A 25551-nucleotide genomic window follows, 5' to 3' on the forward strand; every position below is an offset into this window, starting at 1 on the left:
AGAAACACTTGCAGGGGGGTTCCTGACTCGCTGGGGGGAAGCTCACCTCTGTAGAGATGCCTATACAGCGACGTCCCTTTTAAGCCTTTTGCACAGGGATGAATTCCAGCACCCTGTTATACTTCATCTTATCACCAGTGCCCTACGTGAGCCGTAGCAAGCTTGACCTGAACTCTATGGCTCTGCAGCATAGCAGACTGAAGTCGCAGCCTCAGGTAAGTTAAAACACAGAGGGCTTTATTGGATAAAATATGAAAACGGATAATCCAACAATGCAATTTTTTTTGCATTATTGAATTCAATGTTAAATTTTATTTCCTTTCATACACTGCTGTACTTCATTAGGGCCAGATCCTCAGCCACTGTAAATGGAAGTCAATGGAGCTATGCTGATTTGTGCCAGTTGATTATTATTTGTTTGCAGCATGCTAGGTGTTTCCCAGATGCACAAGCAGGGGCTGGCCCTGCCCCAACAAACTCACTGGATTGTCATAGAGTGGCCGACATAAAGATCACCGCTAGATGGCAACAGCAATGAGATATTTGTACAGTTGCTAAAGGAGTCCAGTCATTCGAGTGTCCTCTGTAAGCAAAAGGCTGGCATGAATGCAGTCTCCACAGCTGCAAATCCGTGGGCCAGTTTACACCAGCTTTCTGTATGTGGTCCTGCCATTTTGCTTTCAGTCTCCAGCACTGCAATCCACAGTCAAGGTAAAACACTCATTGCCCAGCTTACATATTTTAAAAAAAAGAATCCTAACCCAGACCTTGCACGAGAAAAAAAACAGGCTGTTTAAATAAAGTCTAAACTCATCAGGGAAATTGTGACAGCTATTAGAAATCAACTCTAAAGCTCGGCTGTGTTCCTTGATCTTTGTTATTTCTCCAAGCCTCTATATAGAAAGACGGATAGCAGCACCAACACACTCACATCTCTTCCTGGTTGTGAAAGAGAATAAGAGCATTTCCTGCACAGATCATATTAAGATTTTGGAATCTCTGTAAAACTACCACATTGGGGTCCTGGTCCATGACGAGGGCTCCAAGGTGCTACCGCAACACAAATAATAAATCTTACTTTGAAAACTTTACTCTGTGAATAAATATCCTGAAGCAATATACAAGTGCGCTGGCCTTAGATTATCACTGCTATACGTACGGATAATAAACTCACTCACCCTGCATCGCCAACTACAAGCATTCGAAGAGCATGACTCAGGCTTCCTAAAGTCACATGATTGGCTTAAAAATCATGAGATTTGGGGTGTCTTTTTATTTACCTTCTGTTTTTTTCAGCCTTTACAGAGCACTCAGTTCATGATTTCAATCTTTTCTCTGCAGCCAGGAGGGCTTGAACATTATTTTTTTATTCAATGGAAGCCAAGACTCTCACATATTCACAGGAGTCCAGGAGCTGGTACTTAAAACATATATCACGAGACTTGCAACAAAATCACGAGAGTTGGCCACACAGCTAATAATAGCATTTTACTTGACAACTAATATAAAAGACCTTCAGCTAAATGTAGACCACAGCAGTAAAAAGACAACTCACGCACCTAGGAGCCAGTCACTGTGCTGAGGCCAGTCATGGAGTGCCGGCTGCAAAGGATGCCTGGCAAGGCCCAGGAAATGCTGCGTGTGTGTCGGCAATAAGGTGCTTGGCATCCATTGTAACTTGCATACGGGGTTTGATTCAACTCCCAGGAAAAACAGTAAAATGACTCCCCTTGATTTAAATGGTGGTAGGACCAGGCCCAGTGACACTGTAGTCATGCTTCCCATTTATGTTCAGATCTGAAAATTGCCAAATTGCACAACCTGGGTGCAATCAGCAGCATCGATAACAACTGGAAAGTCACCAGCTAAGGAGCAGGGTGATGGAGACAGGGGCTCTTGGAAGGCGTTGGGAGTAGGGACTCTGGGTCGGGGCATCAGACTTTTTAAAAGGGTGGCGGGCCTCAGGTCCAGATTATGCCCCTGCCCCCCCGAAACCTCTGTGTGGCCCTGTGAGTACCAGGTGTAAATATTCAGATTATAACCTTTCTCAGGGCAAAAAGAACAGGAGTACTTGTGGCACCTTAGAGACTAACAAATTTATTAGAGCATAAGCTTTCGTGGACTACAGCCCACTTCTTCGGATGCATCCACGAAAGCTTATGCTCTAATAAATTTGTTAGTCTCTAAGGTGCCACAAGTACTCCTGTTCTTTTTGCGGATACAGACTAACACGGCTGCTACTCTGAAACCTGAAATTTCTCAGGGCAGGGCTTTGTCATCTCAGGTGTGCCCCATGCACACCTCCAGTGCTGTACACCTAATAATCATGGGTAATAAGAGATTGCAACAGACACTCTAAACATCACTTGGCTCCAAACAAGATTTCATCATCTCCACAGGTCACAACCCACAAGGCCCTATAAACACAGGGTCTCTCCTCCTCGTCTCACTCGATCGTGGTGCCTCTTCTCTCCTGGGACACTCAGAGCTCAGTCAGCCTTCCACTATGAGGATTCTCCACCTGCTCCTTGCTCTTCTCTTCTTGGTGTTCCATGGTGCTACAGGTAAGACGTAAATACAACCTAGGCATGGTGGAAGGGGCCATTTTTGCACTTGGCAAAGAGTAAACAACAGTGTAAAATGAGGAACTCAGTCCTGACGTGATGCTCAGGGCAACACGTGTCCAGAATTGGGAGCCTACAGTTAAGCACCTCAATCCATACTCCGCCACCTAAATGAAAGGCGTCTGATTTTCAGAGGTGTAGCATCCCCCTGGCTCCCCTCGGCACAGAAGGGAGTTGTGGGTACTCAGCACCACTTTTATTTAGGTGCCTGCTCACCAATACAGGTGACTCACTGGAGGCAACCATGTTTGAAGGAGTTGATTCTAATCACTTAACAACTACTTAAAGGAACCTGCTCAACCCTTCAGTCTGGAGGAAGCCAGAGAAGAATCCTTTGTCGGCAGGATGAACTCAGAATGGTTGTTTTGGTTGTATTTATTATGAGTAAAAAACCACATGGAATTTAGCTATGGATGTGAGAATCCTGATATGAGAGACAGTGGATGGGGGAAATGTATATTCAGAGGTGCACTACAGAGGTACGATAGCTCACACACCTATATGAATATCTTTTGTTTCCACTGATCCTGGAGGTTGCATTTGCGCATGCACATAATTATAATTGTCCCTTTAATGTTAAAGGGGAGCCACCAATTTGAAATCTAGTCAGTTTAAAATAATGAGTTGCAAATAGTTTCAAGGGCTATCCCTGCCCTGGGCCCACTCGGGCAATTTTTGTGGTTTTACAATGACATTTTCCTCTCTTTTGTTGCTTGCCAACTAAACAGGCAACACAGAGGGAATTGTGATGCTGACAATACACAAAGTGCCATCAAATATTCCAAGAAACAAACTGGAAAAAATATTTTCCTATTTTAATCTATTTCAGATATAGTCAAAATAAAAATTCAGTGTGATTTTTAAATGGACGGTGCCCCTTTAAAACTCTGCAGTAAAATGCCACGGTATGTAAAATAAACTCCCTGGGATATAATTTGCTAGGCATATATCTATGCTCACCTGACTGGTTGAATCCTGTTGTGTTTGTTGACCGGTTCAATGACTGTGTTTTCCTTTTTTACAGAACACATCTTGTCAGACACTGTCATATGTCGGAACACTCAGGGCAAATGTTCATTTGCGATATGTCCGTTCTTTACGAACGCCAATGGAACCTGCTACAATGGAAAAGCAAAGTGCTGTAGACCTTACCTGTAAAGAACCTGTTGATCTGCAGGAAACCAGAACAGGGAACATCATAACATGGCAGATATTTATTATTCTCTCCTTCTAATCAAGACATTTTTAAAACAAAATAGTGTTTATTTAATAAGATTGTGAATAGTGCTTATGTAAGTGTGCATGGACATGGCGATGTTTGCAGGGTCGGCATGGAAAACAAGTAAAGTAATCAGCACCGTGGCCCAGGCAAGCCCCACAATTCCTAGGCCGGTTCTGGTTCCTTGTCTGATGGTGGGAGTGGGAGGGATGGCAACTCTTGTCTTGCCCTCCCCTTCTGGCAGGCTGGGAGCCTGCAAATCCAAAGGCCAAGTGTCTGTATAGCACGTATGCGTATATCTGTGAGAGTGGGTGTAGGGCGGGGGGAATCTGTAGTTTGCGTATATCTGTGAGAATGGGAGTAGGGTGGGAATCCGTCGTTTGATCACAGGTATGTTTGTGTGAGTGTTAAGCCAGTCAGAGCTTTTGCCAGAGCTGAATCGTCTCGATGCCATCACCAGTCTCTGTGAACATTAAGGTGAGGAACCCCTCTCCCCAGCCAAGGGTTGTAGGTACTGGGAGTGTAGGAGGTAAAGGAGGTTTCCTTTTCGATGTCATGGGTGAAAGTGTGAGGTGTCCCCCTCTGGAGTCAATTAGAGTAGGCGCAGTGGAGTGGGAGGAGGGGGATTACCCCTTTAAATCTAGTCTTTGGCCACTAGGCTCTTTTGGGGGCTTTAGGATCGATACCAGAAAATCCCACCCTGTTCCAAGCAGAGCCATCAAATTCAGACACTAGCACAAGGCCTGCAATGTCCAGCTCTGGTGACCATTCACACCCCTCACACCAGGGCTCAGAGCCAGCAACATTTAAGCCCTGACAAGGCTTCAAGGTCTCTCCCAGGCCTGGTCTACACCTAGAAATTAGATGGACCTAGCTATACGAAACAGGGCTGTGACTAATTCCAAATCCTGTGTAACATAGTTAGGTCAACCTAATTCCCATGATAGATACAGCTAAGTGGATAGAAGAATTCTTCTGTTGACTTAGCTACCACCTCTTGGAGATGCAGATTACCTACAGCGATGGAAATACCCCTTCCACCAAGAGAGGACGTGTATACACTACAGCCAGAGGTGAAAGTAAGCTGGTCTGGTCTGGCATACCTGTACGAGCGGGTACACAGCTGACTGTACCAGCAGGGTCGCTGATGGGGGGGGGGTAGGGCACAAAAGGAGCAGCTTCCCGGGGCCCGGCAATTTAAAAGGGCCTGGGGCTACCGGCAGCAGCCATGACTGCTTATTTCGCTTAAGAGGCTTTGGTGAGGAACCTTGTGAGGAACCTTGTCAAAGGCTTTCTGAAAGTCCAAGTACACTATACCTATTGGATCATCCTTGTCCATATGTTTGTTGACCCCCCCTCAAAAAATTCTAATAGATTGGTGAGGCATGATTTCCCTTTACAAAAGCAGTGTTGACTCTTCCTCAACAAACTGTGTTCATTTATGTGTCTAATAAGTATATAATTTCAACCAATTTGTCTAGTACTGAAGTTAAGCTTATTGGCCTGTAATTGCCAGGATTGCCTCTGGAGTCTTTAAAAAATATTGGCATCACATTAGCTATCCTCCAGTCATCTGGTACAGAAGCTTATTTAAGTGACAGGTTACATACCACAGTTAGTAGTTCTGCAATTTCATATTAGAGTTTCTTCAGAACTCTTGGGTGAATACCACCTAGTCCTGGTGACTTATTACTGTTTACTTTATTAATTTGTTCCAAAACCTCTTCTATTGACACCTCAATCTGGGACAATTCCTTAGATTTGTCATCTAAAAATAATGGAATGTGGAAATCTCCCTCACATCCTCTGCAGTGAAGATCGATGCAAAGAATCTTCCTTGAGTGCTCCTTTAGCACCTCAATTGTCCAGTGGTCCCACTGATTGTTTGGCAGGCTACCTGCTTCTGATGTTCTTAAACATTTTTTTGCTGATAGTTTTTGTATCCTTTACTAGTTGCTCTTCAAATTCTTTTTAGTCTAATTAGGTCTGCCTAATTATACTTGACTTACCAGCGTTTATGCTCCTTTCTATTTTCCTCGCTAGGATTTGATTTCCAATTTTAAAGGATGCTTTTTTGTCTCTAAACACCTCTTTTACTCTGTTCATCCATGGTGGCATTTTTTTGGTCTCTTACTATTCTTTTTAATTTGGGGGGTACATTTAATTTGAGCCTCTATTATGGTGTTTTTAAAAAGTTTCCATGCAGCTTCCCATTGAACTCCAAATGTACTGGCCAAGGCTTTTGGGAAAAATGGCCTAAATGGCCAGGAAATAATGTCCTGGGCTCCAATGGGCTCTTGCCCTGCTGAATGCCCCACAGCAAGAGATCACATGGGCTCAGCTGTCTCTCTCATGTGAGCCTGCCTCCATACAAATATTAGCAGCCATCATTGTCTGACACACCCATGGCTGCAACCAAGCATTCACACCTAAAAGAACTGCTTGAGCAATAATCCCTCACTGACCTCGGGAGATAATTGACTGCATCTTTAAGTGACGCATCCCAAGCTCCAGGTGAATCAGCATAACAACTTGGAGGGTGGATGTGGCACTGTAGCCCTCACACCCACTCCATCACCAGCACAACTAAATGAAAAAGACTAGAGCCATTAGAGTTTCCTCTTGCATATCCAGGCAGGCTGTGTGGTTCAGGGACCGAGTGCTTGGCTCTAGAGTAAATGGCAAGTCATTTAATCTGTCGGGACCTCTGTTCCAGGAATTTTTTTTTTTTTTGCCAGTGACCTGTCCATGACTTTTACTAAGAATATCACTGAGAAAATCTTAGCCTTAATCATGTATCTCTGGTAGGATCTGGGGGCTGAGAAACTCTGTACATCTGGGGAAAGGAGAGATTAATGTCTCCTCATTAGGGATTGGGTGGGGAGAATTTACCTCTGTTTCTAGAGGGGCCTTTCACTGGCCCCTTGTCTCCTGATTAGGGATTGGGTGGGAAGAATTTACCTCTGTTTCTAGAGGGGCCTTTCACTGGCCCCTTGTCTCCTCATTAGGGATTGGGTGGGGAGAATTTACCTCTGTTTCTAGAGGGGCCTTTCACTGGCCCCTTGTCTCCTCATTAGGGATTGGGTGGGGAGAATTTACCTCTGTTTCTAGAGGGGCCTTTCATTGGCCCCTTGTCTCTCAATCCTGTGTGCCCACCACTAGACCAAAGTGGCTGCAGAAAGGGGCTCTTCCACCGGGAATGTCAGCCTGGGAATAGGAACCAGCACAGCACAGCTTGTTGGACTTTGTGACAGTGGAAAGACACAGCCTCTGCCTAGTTAAGTTTGAGATAAGATTTCTAATCTCCCTGTAACGATGCTGTCTCTGGTGGGACACTTCTGAGTGTATCAATTCAGGACAAATTGCTTAGAGCAGGGAAGTTACAGCCCAAGGCCGGTTTTTCCACTTCTAAGGCACACCCAACCAGCCAGACAGAGAGGACTTTGGTTTTACCCAACTGGATAACCATAAGTCACACAAGCAATTCCTGTAGACACTCTAGTTTCCCAGTATCACCACCATTGTAGCTCGTTATGGGGACAAATGGTTATGAAAACCAATACCCCAGTAAAAGAAAAAAGGTTCTCTCGATCCCAAAGGACCAAGCCCCAGACCCAGGTCAATATACAAATCAGATCTTACCCACAAATCACACTGTTGCCAATCCTTTAGAATTTAAAATCTAAAGGTTTATTCATAAAAGGAAAAAGATATAGATGAGAGCTAGAACTGGTTAAATGGAATCAATTACATACAGTAATGGCAAAGTTCATACCAGCAAGATGGCGGTTGGAATCACATGGGCCAGTCACATGTCCATGCATGACTCAGTTCTTTATAGGCCGACATTGTTTACATGTTAGTTTGAACGTTCCCAGGAAAGCTCAGATGTGGATTGGCATCTCCCAAAGTTCATTGTTAGTTAAGTGTTTCTTGATTGGGCACTTACTGAGAATAGTCCTTTCTCAAGAAGCTGACCAAATGCTTCACTGGGGTTACTTGGACTCAAAACTCATTGAGATACAAGTACATAGCCAATATTCATAACTTCAATTACAAAAATGATACACACATACAGATAGCATAATCATAACCAGCAAATCATAACCTTTCCATAGACACCTTACATGACAACCTTTGTACAATATTTGCTGCAAATATATAAAAGTGGTTGCAATAATGATCTATACGGTCACAGGTTGTCAGTAATGTCACACTCCCCCACCTCCATCCCTCTACTAAATGGGACAAAAAGAAACCAAACTGCCTGAAGTTTCTAATGTGCAGTGCTAGAGCAGAGGTTTCTGAGACTCTTTAGGGTGGGATATGGCTTCCACAGAAGCAGTATCCAGTGATTTTAGAAGCAAAGGGACATCTCCCAGATTCCCAGAGATCCTGCCTAGACAGTGAGAGGCACTGTTGGGCACACTGTGCCCTGCACAAAGAAGAGAGATTCTCAGATATTTTGTCCCATTAAAAAAAAGGGAAATTTTGACATTTGCTTTCAGATCAAGGCACTGGAAAAATTGCCCCATCAGTGCAAATATTTCTGCTTAACATTGCTTTTCCATAGTGCAACATTCTGCTACAGTGTTTTACTGGTCATTTGTGTTTAAACCGGTGATCGGGCTGCCTACCTGGCATACCAGCCTTCTGAACATGGCTCTCCTCTCACCTGCCCCAAACTCTTTAGTAAGGAAACATAAGAACATAAGAACGGCCCTACTGGGTTAGACCAAAGGTCCATCTAGCCCAGTATCCTGTCTTCCAACAGTGGCCAGTTCCAGGTGCCCCAGAGGGAATGAACAGAACAGGTAATCATCAAGTGATCCATCCCCTGTCACCCATTCACAGCTTCTGGCAAACAGAGGCTGCCCATCCTGGCTAATAGCCATTGATGGACCTATCCTCCATGAATTCTTTTTTTAACCTTGTTACGGTCTTGGCCTTCACAACATCCTCTGACAAGGAGTTCCACAGGTTGACTGTGCATTGTGTGAAGAAATACTTCCTTTTATTTGTTTTAAACCTGCTGCCTATTAATTTCATTTGGTGACCCTTATTCTTGTGTTATGATAAGTAGTAAACAACAAGCATGAATTTTGTTTTAAAATGTCCCTCCTACTAATGTTCTGCAAAGTCAAAGTGATGATCACAACAAGAAAAATCCCTCTGTGATGTGATACAAAAATAACCCCACAACTATTTAAGCATTAGAGCTGGTTAAAATACAATACAACCTTTTCACAAAAAAAAAAAAAAATCCCAAAATTTAATCCTGTTTTTTTCTGTTTAAATTAATAAGTCCAGTGATATTGCTAGTTGATATTGCAAATTTTGAAGATGTTTGGCTACTTCAATTGCATATAGAAAAAAGAAACCATACATATATACTGCTGAACAATGAGACTAACATACATGGACATTTGTTCTATCAAACACACTTTTGTTGACAGCTGATGCTAAAACAGATACTTAGGAGAGAATTTATTCTTAAAGAATGCATGAAAATTCCAGGTCTGCCTCTGTGATGGGTTTTCCCGGGGTGCAGCCTGAACTGTGGGACTGCTCAGACCTGTCTCACCAATCTGGCCTCCTTCTCACACCGTGATGCTATTGCTAATCCACAACCCTTGGGTCAGGTACTGTAGTTACATAGACATCCACAGGCAGGGACAGACCCAGCTGAGTAACATGAATGCTTCTCCCAGCCACTCATGAACCAACAATAGAGAGGCTCCAGCCAATTCCCCTCAGCTCCCCAGGCTTGCACCCCAGAACTGTACCGTCTAGCACTAGTCAGAAGCCTGGCCTGTGTAAATTCATTACATTTGCCACTTCTACCTAGGAATGTGGGCATGCACCAGCCTTTGTGACCTGAGCAGATTTCCCAAGCACTTCAACCAAAACACATGGTTTTTAGGTAAAATTATAAAACAGATTTATTAACTACAGAAAGATCGATTTTAAGTGATTATAAGTAGCGAGTGTAGAGATCAAAGTTGGTTAGCTAAGAAATAAAATACATTTGCCATCTAAGTTCTGTAAACTAAACAGGATTTGAATCATGCAGTGTCTCACCCTGATAAATAGTACAAGCAGGTTAAGATCTTCAATACACAGGCTGAAACTCTCCTTCAGCCCGGGACCACCCTCCCCAGTCCAGTCGTTGTTCTCCAGATGTGTTTCCAGGTGTTGAATTGTGGGAGGGGGGAGACCAAGTGCTGATGTCACTTCCCCTCTTTTATAGTTTCTTCCAGCTTGCTGAAAAGATCCTTTGCTATGACGTGAGTCAAGCAGTTTCCATTGCCCACGTGTTCTCTCTGAGAAGTCTCCCTTGTATACAGATCCTGGGATAGTCCTTGGCAGTGTGGATTCCTTTTAATGGGCCATCAGCACATCTGGCAACTCCATTGTTGTACCTGACAGGCTGGTTGTGGGTGTTCCCAACTTCACACCGTATTTGAGTGACACACACATAGCATAACTTCCCATACAATGGCAGCACATACAATCCAACAGGATATTAATGTTCAACAGATCAAGAGTTTTAAATTGATACCTCACAAGGCATACTTTGTACAGAACATATCAGAATTATATGACAGTGGTGAATATGGGGGTTCCAGGGTGCTGTTTTGAGGCAGGGTGACACAGCCTCCCAGATCACGTAAGCCTAAAGCTCAACCCTATTCTCGTGGCAGCTCCATGCTAGCAGCCCCTGGTGATAGCAGGGATCTCTGTGCAGGCTCAGTGAACCAGCCAGGAGAGTAGCCCTGCAGCTGGGAGCATGGCCACTGCAACGTTAATTTGACTAAGCTGGGTATCCTGTGTATTTTATGGTATACTCAGCCAGTAACAAGAAGAACAGAGGTAGGAAGGGCTGCAGATTTGCAGTGTGGCCGAGTTAACTTTACTGTAGGAACCTTCAGACTTAAAATATTAAAAAAAAAAAAAAAAAAAGAGCTGACCAATGTTAATGACATCACCAAGATTTTTTCAATGAATGGCCTGGATTTTGAAAAGGGGGAAATAAAAGGATAAAGGCCAGATTTGCAAAGGTTTGCAGGTAGATGCCGATATGTGCCTAGTGTGATTTTCAAAAGCATCTAAGCAGGGTTGGTGCCTAACTCCTGCATAGGCACGTCTGTAAAAAACACTAAGGCCCAGATCTTGAAAGGGATTTAGGCACCCAACTTCCATTGAAATCACTGGAAAGTGGACACCTAAATAACTTTGAGGGGCTGCAGTCAATGGAGTTAGGCACAACGGAGCTGAAGTCAATGGGAGTTAGGCACAAAAATACCTTTAAGGTGACTATCTGCATCTGTAGGTGTCTAAATACTTTAAAAAATCTGGTCCTATAAGCAGGGCTTAAATTCAGCTGGAGCTGACTGGAGCAGAGCTCCGATAAATATTTTCAACCCCCTTGGTGTTTTCGTAGCATGTTGAGGTGGGGCGTGGGGGTCTCCGGGAAATACTCGATGAGAATTTAAGTCCTGCCTAAAAGTCTATACCAAGCTGCTGTAAGGACTGAAGGTACCCAGGGTTTTAAATTCCTTTAAATCCCTAAAGTGGGCGGGTGTGTTTTTAATTGTATTGAAGAGCGAGCACTTCTGATAACATGCATGAGTCACCTACTGTATGGTGTGTCTTACACATCCCCCTTTGTGCTCCAGCAACAGAAGATGTGAGTCTGTTTGTAGCCTGATATAGGGTGTGTTAATACTATTGATTTAATTTATTGATTTTATTTTATTTTAAGCAATTCTAATTAAACAATAATAGTAATCATAATTAATTATTAATATTAATTGGTATGAAGTATGGGTTTTAGGCGTGCCAGTTTGTTTGATTAGAAGATAAAGTTCTTGTTCTGAATTAGGCTCCACCGAATTTACAAAGGACCCTCAGGGGTATTACAGGAAGCTCACACTAAGGCAGATATAGCCGTAAAAACTTTTTATTAAAATTAATGAAATAGTAAGTAAATGGTAAAATAGTTAGAGTTACAAAATTACAATTGTATTACTGTTATTTAAGAGCTACATATGATAATACAATATTATGTGCTGCAAAACTTTGGTTAATATACTTACACCCTGTTTTGATAACCTGGTGTTGAAAAACACAGGACCTCACCTTTGGTGGTTCCGGTTTCTCACCTTTTGCAGAGGTGTGCAGAGGAAACTAATGCGAGGAGCTGTTAAAGCTGCCTTAGAGTTTACTTATTTAACTTAACTTAAAATTAAAACCTAATAAACAAAACTGAGAATAAAAGTTTAGGGAAGCCAAGCTTAGCCTAGTCCCCTTGGAACTTAAAGTTTGAAAAGAAAATAAGTACGACCTATTAATAGTTAATAGCCATCGTGGATGGATAGCATCATTAGTTAGTTGAAGATGAAAAGATAGCAGGGTGGGTTACCTCTTTTATAGGGCACAAGTGCCGGAAATTCTTCCTCTTATGCCCATATTTCATTCCTCACCCACAGAAATGTTAGGGTACACTTAGCCCATAGGCTAGTATGTATGTGTGTCTTGATAACATGTACATACGCACATCAGTTTTTTGTGGTGTACTTGTTAAGTCTGTGGGTACAACTTTAAAAAAAAACCCTATACCATTTTTTATTGTCAATTGGTCTAGGTAAAAGGTCTTAAACATAGGTGTGGGTACTTATCTATGTAGGTAACAAAATAAAGGTTAACTTTACTTTTTGGGTAAAAGGTCTTAATATAAATATGCTAATTTTGCTTTAGTTTAACATACAGGTTTTTGACCTGTAGGTCTCTTGCATTACAGCCAAACTTGTTTTGAATATAAAGCTATAAACCTATTACAATACATCAAATATTTAAATGTATAAAATATCTATCTATCTATGCAAGCAAGCAGATTAATCCTTTGGGCTACAGTCTGTCACAGGCCCTGCCCACAGAGCCTCTTTCAAGCTGCAGAGACTCGTGTCTTTAGCTCTGGTAGGCCTGGGTTCAGTGCTCAGTGCGTTGGCCAAGCAGGCAGCTGTCACACCTGCATGCTCGCAGGGTCTCAGTCCTAGGAACACACGCATGAACTCCATCATGCTCAATACAGCTCCTCACGTGAGTGTTTGCAGGATCTGGGCCCAGATGTCCTATAAGAGCTTTCCATGAAATGCTGCCTCGTGCCTGTTGTATCTGCAGTTTTCACACGTTCATAATTTCAGTTTTCACTCGAAAGTTATTCCCACCAGGTCATTCTGGATGGACCCTTTAGTGTGGATGGGGACATGCATCAACTTTCAATGTGCTGCCCGTTTTGACTGGTTTGACAATAATGTTATACTTGGGAAAAATCATCCTTATTTCCGTTCTGTGATGGCCTAAGCTTCTAAAACATGTGGCTTTTGTATGTCCCACAGCTCAGTTGAGTAACAGTGACCGCTACTAGCTAAGCTAACCACAAACTCCTGCTAACCACATCTCTGGGTCTTGTCCCTTCCCCACACTTGGTCCCGTCCCCGCCCCCAATGACATAGAATAATAGAATCATAGAAATGTAGGGCTGGAAGGGATCTTGAGAAGTCATCAAGTCCAGCCCCTGTGCTGAGGCAGGATCAAGTAAACCTAGACCATTCCTGACAGGTATTAGTCCAACCTGTTCTTAAAAACCTCCAGTGGTGAGTATTCCACAACCTCCCTTGGAAACCTATTCCAGAGCTTAGCTACCCCTATGATTAGAAAGCTTTTCCTCATATCTAACCTAAATCTTCCTTGCTGCAGATTAAGCCCATTACTTCTTGTCCTATCTTCAGTGGATGTGGAGACAAAATAGATTGCAGTCCTCTTTATAACAGCCCTTATCATATTTGAAGACTGTCTGGTCCATCCCTCAGTCTTCTTTTCGAAAGACTAAACATGCCCATTTTTTCCCAACCTTTTCTCATAGGTCAGATTTTCTAAACCTTTTATCATTTTTGTTGCTCTTCTCTGGACTCTCTCCAACTTGTCCATATATTTCCTACAGTGTGCTATCAAGAATTGGACACAGTGCTCCAGCTAAGACCTCACCAGCGCAAAATAGAGAGGAACAATTACATCCCATGTTTTACAGACAACACTCCTGTTAAGAAGTTATTAGCCTTTTTTTGCAACTGCATCACATTGTTGACTCATATTCAATTTGTGATCTGCTATAATTCTTAGTTCCTTTTCGGTAGTACTACACCTAGCCAGTTATTCCCCATTTAGGACTTGTGCATTTGGTTTTTCCTTCCTAAGGGAAGCCCTTTGCACTTCTCTTTATTGAATTTAATCTTGTGGATTTCAGACCAATTCTCCAATGTATCAAGATTGTTTTAAATTCTAATCCTATCCTTCCAAAGTGTTTACAATCACTGCCAGATTGGTGCCAACTGCAAATTTTTTAAGCGTACTCTCCACTCATTTTCCAAGTCATTAATGAAAATGTTGAATAGTACCAGACCCAGAAGAGAGGTCTGTGGGACCTCACAAGATACATCCTCCCTGTTTGACAGGGAACCACAAATGATTGCTCTTTGAATATAGTTTTTCAACCAGTTGTGTACCCACCTTGTAGTAATTTCATTTACGCCACAATTCCCTAGTTTGGTTATGAGAGTCATTTGGGACTGTCAAAAGCCTGCCTAAAATCAAGATTTATTACATCTTCTGCTCCCCTCATCCACTAGGCCAGTAACCTTGTCAAAGAAGGAAATTTGGACTTTAGTGATGGTGCAATGAACACAATCATGGAAAGATGGCAGCATGTTTCTAATTAAGGCTGTGCTAAATTTTTGAATGTAGATCCCCCACATTGAAAGGGTTAAAAACAAATCTGCCTGAAATTTCTGATGCGCAATCCAAGAGCTGAGGTCAGTTTCAGGGTGGGATCAGATATGGCTGTTGGGAGACCATATGACTGATTGAAACACCTGAAACCTTTTTCTTTTGTAAAATTGTTATTGTCTCTTTATGGACAATTGTGTGCTTGATTCTGAACTCACGTACACCAGTTTTAAACCAGTGTAACTACAGTACAATGAATTCTGTAGTTACTCCTGTTTTAGGGCGGTCAGCATAACAGGGAGGAGAATCAGGCCTTTGACCTTAATGCAGATTGGCCTAATTTCCTCTGTTCTCCTCAATGTGGATGATGAGTTTTGGAGCAGAGGGAGGAGGTTTAGATGCCACGGAGCTCCCTGGTGTGTGTTATACACTGTACAGTCAATCTGTGACTGAACCCAGTTCCCCTGACACCACAAACTGAAAGGATTTGTAATAACTATAAGAAATAAAGATCCACCTATAGGAGCTCATTGGAACCGACAGAGATGTGTGGACCCTGGTCTACAATTACCCAGGGTGTGGAAATAACATGTGATAGGGACATTTTTAGGGTATTTTCTTTTTAATTAAAAAAAATAAACTAATTGGATTTCTAAAGGAGAAGAGTGATAGAAACAGTCCCCTTGTCTCCCGCCGACACAAACACACACACTTCAGCAAGATTAGCTCAAACCAACTTGCTTTTATTAAAAGGAGAGTAACAAATCTTATATGGGTGATACAGGAGCTCCCTTCTGGAATTACTCCAGTTCACAAGGTTCTTTATAACCCGCAGTCCAGGGTACCATTCAAGCAGGATCTGATGATTTTAGAAGCAAGTTGCTGTCTCCCAGATTCCTAGAGATCCTGCTTAGACAATCACTCAAATTCTCTCCTGTACAAAGAAAAGAGAATCAGATTTTTTGATATTTTCCCATAGAACAGGAATACTATGATGTTTGATTCCAAATGAAAAGGCACAGGAGGAATTGCCCAGTCACTCTGTGGTGAGTGAAGAGGTTCCTGGTTAACTCCAGCAAAGGGAAATTATTTCCTCGACTATGACATTCTGTTACAGAGTTTTAATGAGGAGAGTCACATGTATCTAAACAGGTGAACTGGCTGCCTATAAAAACTACACTGCAGAAAAGCACGACTCACATCCAGGTACAGTTGTTCAATCAAACACACCGTGGGCACAGCTGAAGCGAAAATGACAGATAATTACTTAGGTGATAAATAACTTGCTCTTAATGAATGAAAGGAAATTCCAATTCTATCTACGGTTAACTCTGTTCTGGTGGCAGTTCCACGCTAGCAGCCTGGCCTGGTGATGGCACAGATCTCTGGGCATGCTCAGTGAATCAGCCAAGAGCGTCACCCTGCAGCTGCTTACCCTGGTCACCTCAAGCCTAGTTCCTACAGGCCCAAGGGGCTCCCAGTTTCACACGGCCTGTCCTCAATCTGCGTCTCTGGTGCTTTAGTAGGTAGGAAAATCTCTCACCTTCCCAACTGCTTCTCGGGGAGCTGTACCTGATGCAACATTAATTTGACCTGCCTTTGCGTTCTGTATTGTTTTTGACAGATACTGCCTGAAACAAGCAGAGCAGAAACAGAAAGGGCTGCAGATTTGCCATATGGCCAAGTTAACTTTACAAAGAAGCCTTCACGTTTAAAACATTAGAAAAAAACTTCCGAACAGTGTTCACATTGATGTCACCAAGATTTTCATAACTACCTCCCTTGGTCTTCAAAAGGGAGACAATAAAGGGCTAAGAGTCTGTACTGAGCTGCTTTAAGGACTGAAGGATTCATGAGCTCTTAAATGGTTTCCATTCTCAGTGGACTGGTGCTGTTTTAATTATATGGAAGAGTCAGTGCTTCTGATTATATGCCTGTGTCACCCACTGGGCAGAGTGTGTTACAAGCCCCCTCTGTGCCTCAACGTGACGGAATGCACACCCTACACATTATAGCAATAATCTGTGTACAAGGTATGCCTCGTGAAGTATCATGACTTGCTGACCAGTGATATCATGGTAAAATGTGTATAGCAGCATTGTGTGTGAAGTTATAAACTTTCCCCTATGTGATGTTAAAACTGCATGTTCAAAACTCACAGAGAACCAAACTGGTCAAACAGGACTGTCTTGAACAAAGGCGTGTATGTTTGCCTTGATTTGCATTTAAGTGGTAAACGGAGTCGAGAAGGGAGGAAACAAAAGGAAACCTGCATGTGAGCATACACAGGTGAAAAAACCTAGCAGGGAATATCCGTCCACACAGACTTTTTTGTCTCCGGATTCTCAGCTGGAAATGCTTTTCAAGTGGGGGACTGAAACTATAAAAAGGAGGTACAAACACCCCAAGAGACCTCACTGTCTCCCTGTCCATCTCACTCTTTGCACCTGAGAAGACAAAAGAAATAGTTGTTGGTCTCTGGGGGAGGGGTCCTGAGCTGAAGAGTTTGGGCAGTAAGACTTCTGGAAGCATGTGGTGAGAAACTTTGCTTGAGTCTAATATAGTTTGTTAAGGAGACTGTTTGTTAAGGTACCTTAACTAGTTAGTTAAGGTAGGCACTAGAAAGCATTTTATCTTTATTTTTCTTGTAACCTTTTTTACTTTTATGCCTCATCGCTTGTACTCACTTAAAATCTCTCTCTTTATAGTTAATAAACTAGTTTTATTGTTTTATCTAATCCAGTGTGTTTAAGTTAAAGTGTCTGGGTAATTCCATTTAAAGTAGTAAACTGGTGTATATTATTCCCTTAAAGGAATAACATGCTTAATATATTTGGACTGTCTAGGAGAGGGCTGGCCAGTACAGGACATACATTTCTGGGGGGAAATCCGGGACTGAGAGTGTGTTGGGGTCACCCTGCAATCTAACCAAGGCTGGTGAGAGCCATTGTGTAACCCAAGTGTGGCTGACAGGCTGCAGTTACACACAGACACTCAGGGGGTGACTTGCATGCCAGAAGGCAGTTTATGAGCAGCCCAGGTGGGAGCTGCTGCAGTAAGGTAAAGTAAAGTACCCAAGGTTGCAAGGCAGGGGTGATACAACGCCTCACTGGTCTGGCTCACACCCTGGTATGTCACACTGAGCTACAGAGAATGGGATTCTTTTATAGCCTCAGCTAGAGAGCCTGGCCCTTTAGCTCAAATTGTAGCAACTCATGTGCTTCACTCTGGAGATGTCTGCTTCAATCCTCCATCTGTTACAATGCCTTTCCCTATTCTGCCACCTCCCACACACAAGCTACTATACTCTCAATGCAGCTCCTCGTGTGCGTTAGAGTTTGCAGCATCTGGACCCACATATACTGTAAGGAAGCCCAGTGAAATGCTGCACGGTGCCTGTTCGACTGAAGTTTTAATGACTTTGTTAGTTTCCACTCAAATATTTTTCACACTGGGTTCATCTGGATGGACCCTTTAGTGAGGACTAGGACAGACATTCGGTTACAACGGTCTCCCAGTTTTGAGTTAACTAGAAAATACTTGACTGTATTTACTTTGTTACCCTCCCTACACACACACACATTTACATGCATCCTCAGGTGTCAATAAATTAAAAAAATAGGCTTTTCTCCATAATTTTGTAGATTTTAAGGCCAGAAGGTACCATTAGATCACTAGTCTCACCTCCTGTATAACACAGGCCATAGAATTTCCCCCAGTTACCTCTGTACTGAGCTAGGCAACTTGTATTTGATTAGTTTCCAGAAAGGCATCCAGCCTAGATTGGAAGACACCAAGAGATGAAGAATGTGTCATTTCCTTGGTAGCTTGTTCCAATGGTTAATCACCCTCACTGTTAAAAATCTACTTCTTAGTTCTAACTTAAATTGCCTGGCTTCAACTTCCAGCCATTGGTTCTTGTTCTGCCTTCTCTGTTCAAGTAAAGAGTCCTTGAGAACCTGGTATTTTTTCCCTGCGAATAAACTTATACACTTTAATCAAGTCACTAGAGACACCCACATTCAATTATAATTCCCCATTGACAACTATTATTATATTATATTAATGCTTTATTGAGGTTGTATGGTGATAGGTTTTTGATCAGAATCTTGTGCATTGCTAAGTCAAACTATTTACAATAATATAAGTATATTGCAGCTACACAGTAAACTTTATTAATTAAATTTGTAATGTCATAAAAATTAAATAAGGTTTATTTAACATGACCTACTGTCCAAAAAGCCATGTTGAATGGTATTATCTGTATTTCTAGTCTTTAATTCTTTATTGATTGAGTCAGCTTTTCTAGTATTTTGCCTGGGATTGATGGACTACTCTTTTTGAATGTTGGCATAACAGTCATACTCCTCTGAAATTTCCTCAACATGCCAAAATTTATTAAAATGGAACAGAGATCTCCTCAGCCAACTCTTTTAGGAATATGTGGTGCAAGTTATCCAAGTCTGCTGATTTAAAATGGTCTGTCCCTAGTAGATGTTGTTTAACATCCTCCTTAGTTACTAATGGACTAGATAGTAGTTCACCATCCTCCTGTAAGATCAGTACGTCAACCTACTTCTTTCCAAATACAAAAGAGGAATATTAATTGAACACTTATGCTTTTTCTGCCTCATTATTAACAATTTTACCAATATAGGAATGGACCCATAGCATTGTAAGGATTTCTTTTCTTCTTGATATATTTAAAAAATGCCTTCTTGTCCTTAGTCCTGCCAGCCATGGATTTTTCCCTAATGTCCTTAGCTTCCCTTATCTTATTGCTGCACTTCATCACTTCTAATTTAGATTGATTGTTATCTATTTCCCATGTTTCTCATTTGTTATAGATATTTTATTTCTAATTGCCTTCACTTCCTCTGCAGACCGATAGAGTAGACACAGTCCCTGTACTCTCTCCTGCAGACTTTTTTTGTTACTGCTTGATTTCTCTATTCTAAAATATAAAAGCAATGTAGACAATATGGTGTTTGGGCCCCAACCCCTGCCCATATATGAAGCTTTGGCAGCATATGGAGGCTGTAAAAGCACCAAAATGGCCTGGGGGGAGAATTTGCCCAAAGCATTGTGACAGTCAGCAGCGACCCCCTCCCCTAACAGCTAGCAGCCTTTATGGCAGCCGGCGGCCATTAGGGGAAAACAGACACCTCACATACCCAGTAGCCTACATTTTTAAACTGTCTTCCCTTCTCTGCCTTAAGGCAGTGAAAGCTGGTCCCAAACCGGTTCTCACTAACCAGATAGCAAAAGTGCAGGGTTTGTTAACCACCAATCAAATGTTAACACAACAGGGCCTGTGTTTAAGTGTGTATAAAAAAATCTTTGTTTTTTTGTATAAGTTAAAGTTTTTGCACTAAGGTGCAAAGCTCTCCTTTCTTCTGCAAAATAAAGCAACCTCTTCCTTATCCCTGTCTGGCTGTTATTGGCTCTCAGCTAGGCAAACCCAATATTTTGGTAACAGCACGAACAGCACATGGCTGCCATAATAGGGCTATGCTGTCCCTGTTGCAAGCACTGGAGTTGGGATGGTGCTGGACACATTGCTGGAGGCTGTCAGGTCTAAGGGAACATTCCCAGTAACGCTGAGAACTGTGCAGACTCTGAGCTGCTCCAGGCTGTGGATTAACCTTAGGAAACCTGGGTAAGGCAGTTGTAAGTAAGAGCAGCCATTGGTGGCCTGGAATGTGGAGAGCACAAAAGTGGCTTAAATCTTTTTTGTCCCTTGCCTCTGGACTGTGCTACAAGCACTGAGCCTTCAAGAGCATTAAACTACAGCTTGGATATTGGACAAAGAGGAGCAAATATTTCTGATCACACCGCGATGTCTCTCTTGTGGCTAGTTGAACTTACAATTGACAGCAGCTGTACTTTCGAGAGCAGATTCCAGTGAGTCTATAACGGCTGGGACAGGGTCCACTGAAACAGATACCCCCAGCACGTTTACATCGCTTCCTGGAGCGCCAAGCCTGAGAGAATTCTGCACAAAGAAAAAGAGTCTTAATCATCATTCTGCAGAGTAGGGTAAATACGAGTTGTGATTCATGGTTGCAAGGCATTTCCCAGTCACTGAGACCTGGAGAAGTAAGCCCAATTATCTTCCAGGGGTAAAGTTTATCACAGCTTCAGTCCTATTTAAATGGCTGCATTTCTCTGCACATTCAGTGACAGCCTCTAAGAAAACAACTGGGCGAGTTAATTAAACAGAAGCACTGACTCTCTAGCTGCAGAGTTAAGAACCGTATCTCTGAGCGCAGCTGTCGTTCACAGCCCCATCCCTTTAAGGAATGGAAAGCAAGTAGCTGCCTACATCACCAACTTCCCTTAGTGGTTGCTACTGTGGTTTTGATTCCCTCGGGCTCTGACAGGGATGTGCCAGGCAGTACCATCAATGCAATTTGGCTAAGTGGGGTTGAACTGGCTCAGTGCCGGGTTGCATGACTACAACTGTTTCAAAGAGAAGGGCTTGAAAAAGCCCCTTCTGGTTTGAACGCCTACCTGTCTGGGAGACTCTGCCCAGACTTTATTCTGAAGATTCACTTGGCAGTAGTGTCTTCATGACCAATTGCCAGTTTTTGTTTATACCTAAAGGGCCATTATTTTGAAAATGCAGCTCAAATGTGCACAGCCAAACCTTGTAGACTATTTACATAAGAACAAACGGCCCTATTGGGTCAGACCAAAGGTCCATCTAGCCCAGTATCCTATCTACTGACAGTGGCCAATGCCAGATGCCCCAGAGGGAATGAACAGAACAGGTAATTAATTAAATTAATGGAGATATCCTATCTCCTAGAACTGGAAGGGACCTTGAAAGGTCATCGAGTCCAGCCCCCTGCTTTCACTAGCAGGACCAAGTACTGATTTTGCCCCAGATCCCTAAGTGGCCCCCTCAAGGATTGAACTCACAATCCTGGGTTTAGCAGGCCAATGCTCAAACCACTGAGCTATCCTTCCCCCCTAATTAACAAGTGAACCATCCCCTGTCGCTCATTCCCAGCTTCTGGGAATTTAGGTTAGAGCATTTAAACTGGGTTATTGGGCATCCTAAATGGATACATGGTCATGTCGGCAAAGACTGTCCCACTGCTCACAGCCCTATGCACCTTCCCTTAGACCAAAGGGTATATTGAAAGAGGTTGGCCTGACTTCATTTTTTCTGTATCCCATCTGGATATTCAGTCCTGTGGTTGCCTGTTAGAGGAAGAGTATGTGCTGTGCAGCTAGAACATGGGGTGATTTATAGCAAGTCCCAGCAAGCTCTGAGGAAAACACTGAAGGGAATTTTTTTTGACTGGTTATAATTCAGTAAGATCTCAATGATTCTTAATGGGGGCAGCAAAGACACATCCCTGACTTCAGGACAATTCCTCTAAAATTTCATGTGTTGTCTGGAAACTGAAGAGGTGCTAGAGCTCATAAGGAAAAGTCAAAAACTTGTTTCTAATGGAAAGTGTTGGGCAACCTTAGTATGTGTTCCCAGCTACCCCCATCTCATCCCGTGTTTTCATTTTCATCTTACCTGGGGCACCCTGGAGCACCAGGAAGACAAGAGCAAAGAGCAGATAAAAGATCTTCATGGCTCAACGTTGGCTGGTCACTCAGTGTCACTAGCGGGAAGAAACACCAAGACAGAGAGGAGACAGAGAGTCCCTATATTTCATGGACACTGGAGATTATGATATACTGAGCACTAGAAATATTGTTCTAATCTAAATTAAATTTATAATATGTGTTCTGTAATAAGAACATAACATTAGAACGGCCATACTGGGCCAGACCAAAGGTCCATCTAGCCCAGTATCCTGTCTTCTGACAGTGGCCAATGCCAAGTGCTTCAGAGGGAATGAACTGAACAGGTAATCATCATGTGATCCATCCCCTGTTGCTCATTCCCAGCTTCCGGCAAAAACAAGGCTAGGGACACTTCAGAGCATGGTATTGCACCCCTGTCCATCCTGGCTAATGGCTGTTGATGGACCTATCCTCCATGAATTTATCTAGTTCCTTTTTGAATTCTAAATCTCTCAATAATAATGATTGTTATCAATATAGATCCATAGGAATACTAGAGAAATACAATTATGTGAGACAATATATATATTAAAAACAGATGTTTTGTAACTTATTGTAATTAACCAGTTTCTTAAATTAGGTTTCTCATGGTAATCTCTTTCTCCTTAGCCAAAGTACAGACTGGAGAATGATCAGTTCATAAATATTTATGTATTTTATTAACCAATATAGAATTGAAAGCAATTAAGAAATTACAGAGCAAAATAAAGGTGGTTGGATGCTCATGTTTGTGAAATTTATAAGAATGAATTCATCTTGTGATGTTACAGTTTATCAAGAGATAATAAATCACATCAATTCATTCTAGGTCATATCACAGTCATGTTTCTTAGTTAAACTTTACCCAAGTTCTGTACAATGCTGGGCAGGTGACTTTGGTACCAACATGGTCCTATGAAACCTTAAATGCAGATTCTTCTCCATTTCTAATTAAGCTGATCACCAATGAAATTATTAGAATGCATATGGCAACTGAACCACACAGCTCTAAATGTACAGTTTAGAAAACCAAAAAAGTTACGTAAGCTCTAAGAATGATAATTCAATTAGTTATCACACATTAAACCCCGGACAGATAATACAGATAAATGATTTACAGTATTCCAGTTTCTCTGGCATTTTACCAATATTTTATACTCTTAGGCCACTTTAACTAAATATCCAAGGTTAACTAAATATTCCAATAGTGGTAACAATTACCAGGCAATTCAAAGCTTCTTCCTCTTTTTGGGTTAGAAACTGTAAATTTCTCTCAACCACAAAAACAGATAAACTCTGAAACACTCAGGGTTTCTCTCAGATATCTTCTGCTGTAGGAAATATTTCCTTTTACAAGTATTTCTGAACCTAGCCAGGGCTTTGTCAAGCCTGACCTTAAAAACCTCTAAGGAAGGAGATTCCTCTAGGTAACCCATTCCAGTGCTTCACCACCCTCCTAGTGAAAAAGATTTTCCTAATATCCAACCTAAACCTCCCCCACTGCAACTTGAGACCATTACTCCTTGTTCTGTCATCTGCTACCACTGAGAACAGTCTAGATCCATCCTCTTTGGAACCCCCTTTCAGGTAGTTGAAAGCAGCTATCAAATCCCCCCTCATTCTTCTCTTCTGCAGACTAAACAATCCCAGTTCCCTCAGCCTCTCCTCATAAGTCATGTGCTCCAGTCCCCTAACCATTTTTGTTTGGTAATGAAATACAAGTATACGTCACACACTCTATTACAGCCAGCTCTTCTTCATCCTCCTGGCCTGGGGATATTGGAAACTTTCGGATAACCGGGAGTTTGGCTAAAGGGAATTGCTAGGAAATTTAGTGCTAGAAGCCAGGGGCAGGAGGAACAGGAGGGGCTGCGCTATGCTGCAGTGATGTGGGTCCCAGCAGGATATAGACAGAGTCCAAAGAGAGGCAGAGACGGGGGTGGAGGAGAGAAAAGGAGAAGGAAAGAAGGAGGAGAAGGGGACAAGCTGCAGGAGACAGGAGCTTCCTTGGTTCTGCATGAGTGCTTCTCAGCACTGACAGCCCTGGCGAGCGAGCTGACCCTACCCCTCACTGTTTGTACTGGTGCTTGCAGAACCCAGGGCTGTCAGCACCAGAACACTCTCAAGCAGCACCAAAGATGCTCCTGTCTCCTGTGGCTCCTCCACACCCCCTTCTCTCCTCCTTTGGTTCCTCCCCTTTTCTCTCCTCAACCCTCCTCTCATTCACCTCACTCCTACTGTGGTCTCTTTCCCTTAACTCCTCTCCTTTCTCCGCCTGAGCCCTCCCCCTTTCAGTCTTCACCTTAACCCCTTCATTTGTTTCTATCTTGCCTGTTTGCTCCCTCTCTCTTTGTCCCCATCTTTGCTCTCCTCCCCCACCTTCTCTCTCATTCTTCCCCCATTTTCTTGCTGTCTCATCCCTAACTCCAGAAGTTTTCCCAAACTGCAGTTCTCAGCCTTAAGTTTACTTAATCAGAGGGTGATTAACTAACACAGCACTACAGGGGACACACTGTGCATTCAGATACTAGGATTTCTGGATAAAAGGAATTTGGATAACTGGAATTATCCTGCAGATGGTTTTAACTCAGGTAGCTTTAAAATAACCAACTTTTCATTGATGTAAACAAAATACAGGCAGTTTTGCTACTTATCCATTTAAATTCGCATGACAGTGAGTTCTCCAGCTCAGCCTCCCAGTAGTCCTAAATGAATTTTCTAGCAAGCATTCAGGTAGTTCATTCACTACTTGTTCTCTTTCTGGATTTCACAGCTGTCTGCTTAGATAGGATTTTAAAAAGAGAGTTAAAAGGGTGATTATTAAAAAAGTGACTTTAGTAATTACCAGACAGGGGGCGCTCTCAGTAGCAAGGTGATGACAGTCCTGCTTGCCGTCTCACTGATCCAGATTGATGAGCTCCAGAGAGTGATGCTTTGAACAAAACAACCTGTTTTATACAGTTTCTGAAGGCTTGTTTTCTTCTTGGCAAAGCTGCTGTGGGCCAATCAGAAAGTGGCCTCTGCATCTGGGGAAGATTTTAAATGTCCAGCCACAATCTGGACGTTGGAATTCTTGCAACTCTCCGTAGGGGAAATTCTATGGTTTTTGAGCAAAACATCTTGTGCCATCCCAAATTGTGTAAGACACGCTAGCCCACAGAAGTTTGTGCAAAACGTCTTGGGACATATAACGATCACTTCTGATCAGCCATGAATGTCCTCAGGCCACTCTCCATAGGCCTCCCTGCCTCACTGTTCTTGGCCAACTTGACACCTCTCCATGTCCTTCCCCAAGTGACAGTTTCTTTGTCAGCACTTTGAGCTGCCGGCAGAAATATCTTTCTTCTAGTC

General features: G+C 42.6%; 1 protein-coding gene across 2 annotated transcripts; it reads right to left on the reverse strand.

Annotated features, from left to right (window-relative positions):
* Positions 1-15353: 15353 nt before the first annotated feature.
* On the reverse strand, positions 15354-25155 carry LOC128833599 (antimicrobial peptide THP1-like). Of its 2 annotated transcripts, XM_054021577.1 has the most exons (5): positions 25046-25155; positions 22169-22256; positions 20500-20626; positions 16175-16262; positions 15354-15565 (listed from the first exon to the last, which is right to left on the reverse strand). In XM_054021577.1, exons 2-5 carry the CDS (start codon positions 22224-22226, stop codon positions 15554-15556), a joined length of 285 nt encoding a protein of 94 aa, XP_053877552.1. In that variant the 5' UTR covers positions 22227-22256; positions 25046-25155; the 3' UTR covers positions 15354-15553. The 2 variants fall into 2 exon arrangements, 1 of the variants encoding a protein (XP_053877552.1); XR_008444289.1 differs by lacking the exon at positions 16175-16262.
* Positions 25156-25551: the final 396 nt, after the last annotated feature.

This window comes from Malaclemys terrapin, chromosome 3 (assembly GCF_027887155.1).
Source record: "Malaclemys terrapin pileata isolate rMalTer1 chromosome 3, rMalTer1.hap1, whole genome shotgun sequence".
In the NCBI taxonomy this organism is placed as follows: domain Eukaryota; kingdom Metazoa; phylum Chordata; order Testudines; family Emydidae; genus Malaclemys; species Malaclemys terrapin.

Bases quoted from the DNA above. Each gene is read 5' to 3' on its own strand.
- LOC128833599 (XM_054021577.1), bottom strand. From the start codon at position 22,226: ATGAAGATCTTTTATCTGCTCTTTGCTCTTGTCTTCCTGGTGCTCCAG. The intron at 20,627-22,168 runs GTAAGATGAAAA...TTCTTTGTGCAG, and splicing joins GGTGCTCCAGGGTGCCCCAG to AATTCTCTCAGGCTTGGCGC. The intron at 16,263-20,499 runs GTAAGTTCAACT...TGCTTGTTTCAG, and splicing joins AAGTACAGCTGCTGTCAATT to GCAGTATCTGTCAAAAACAA.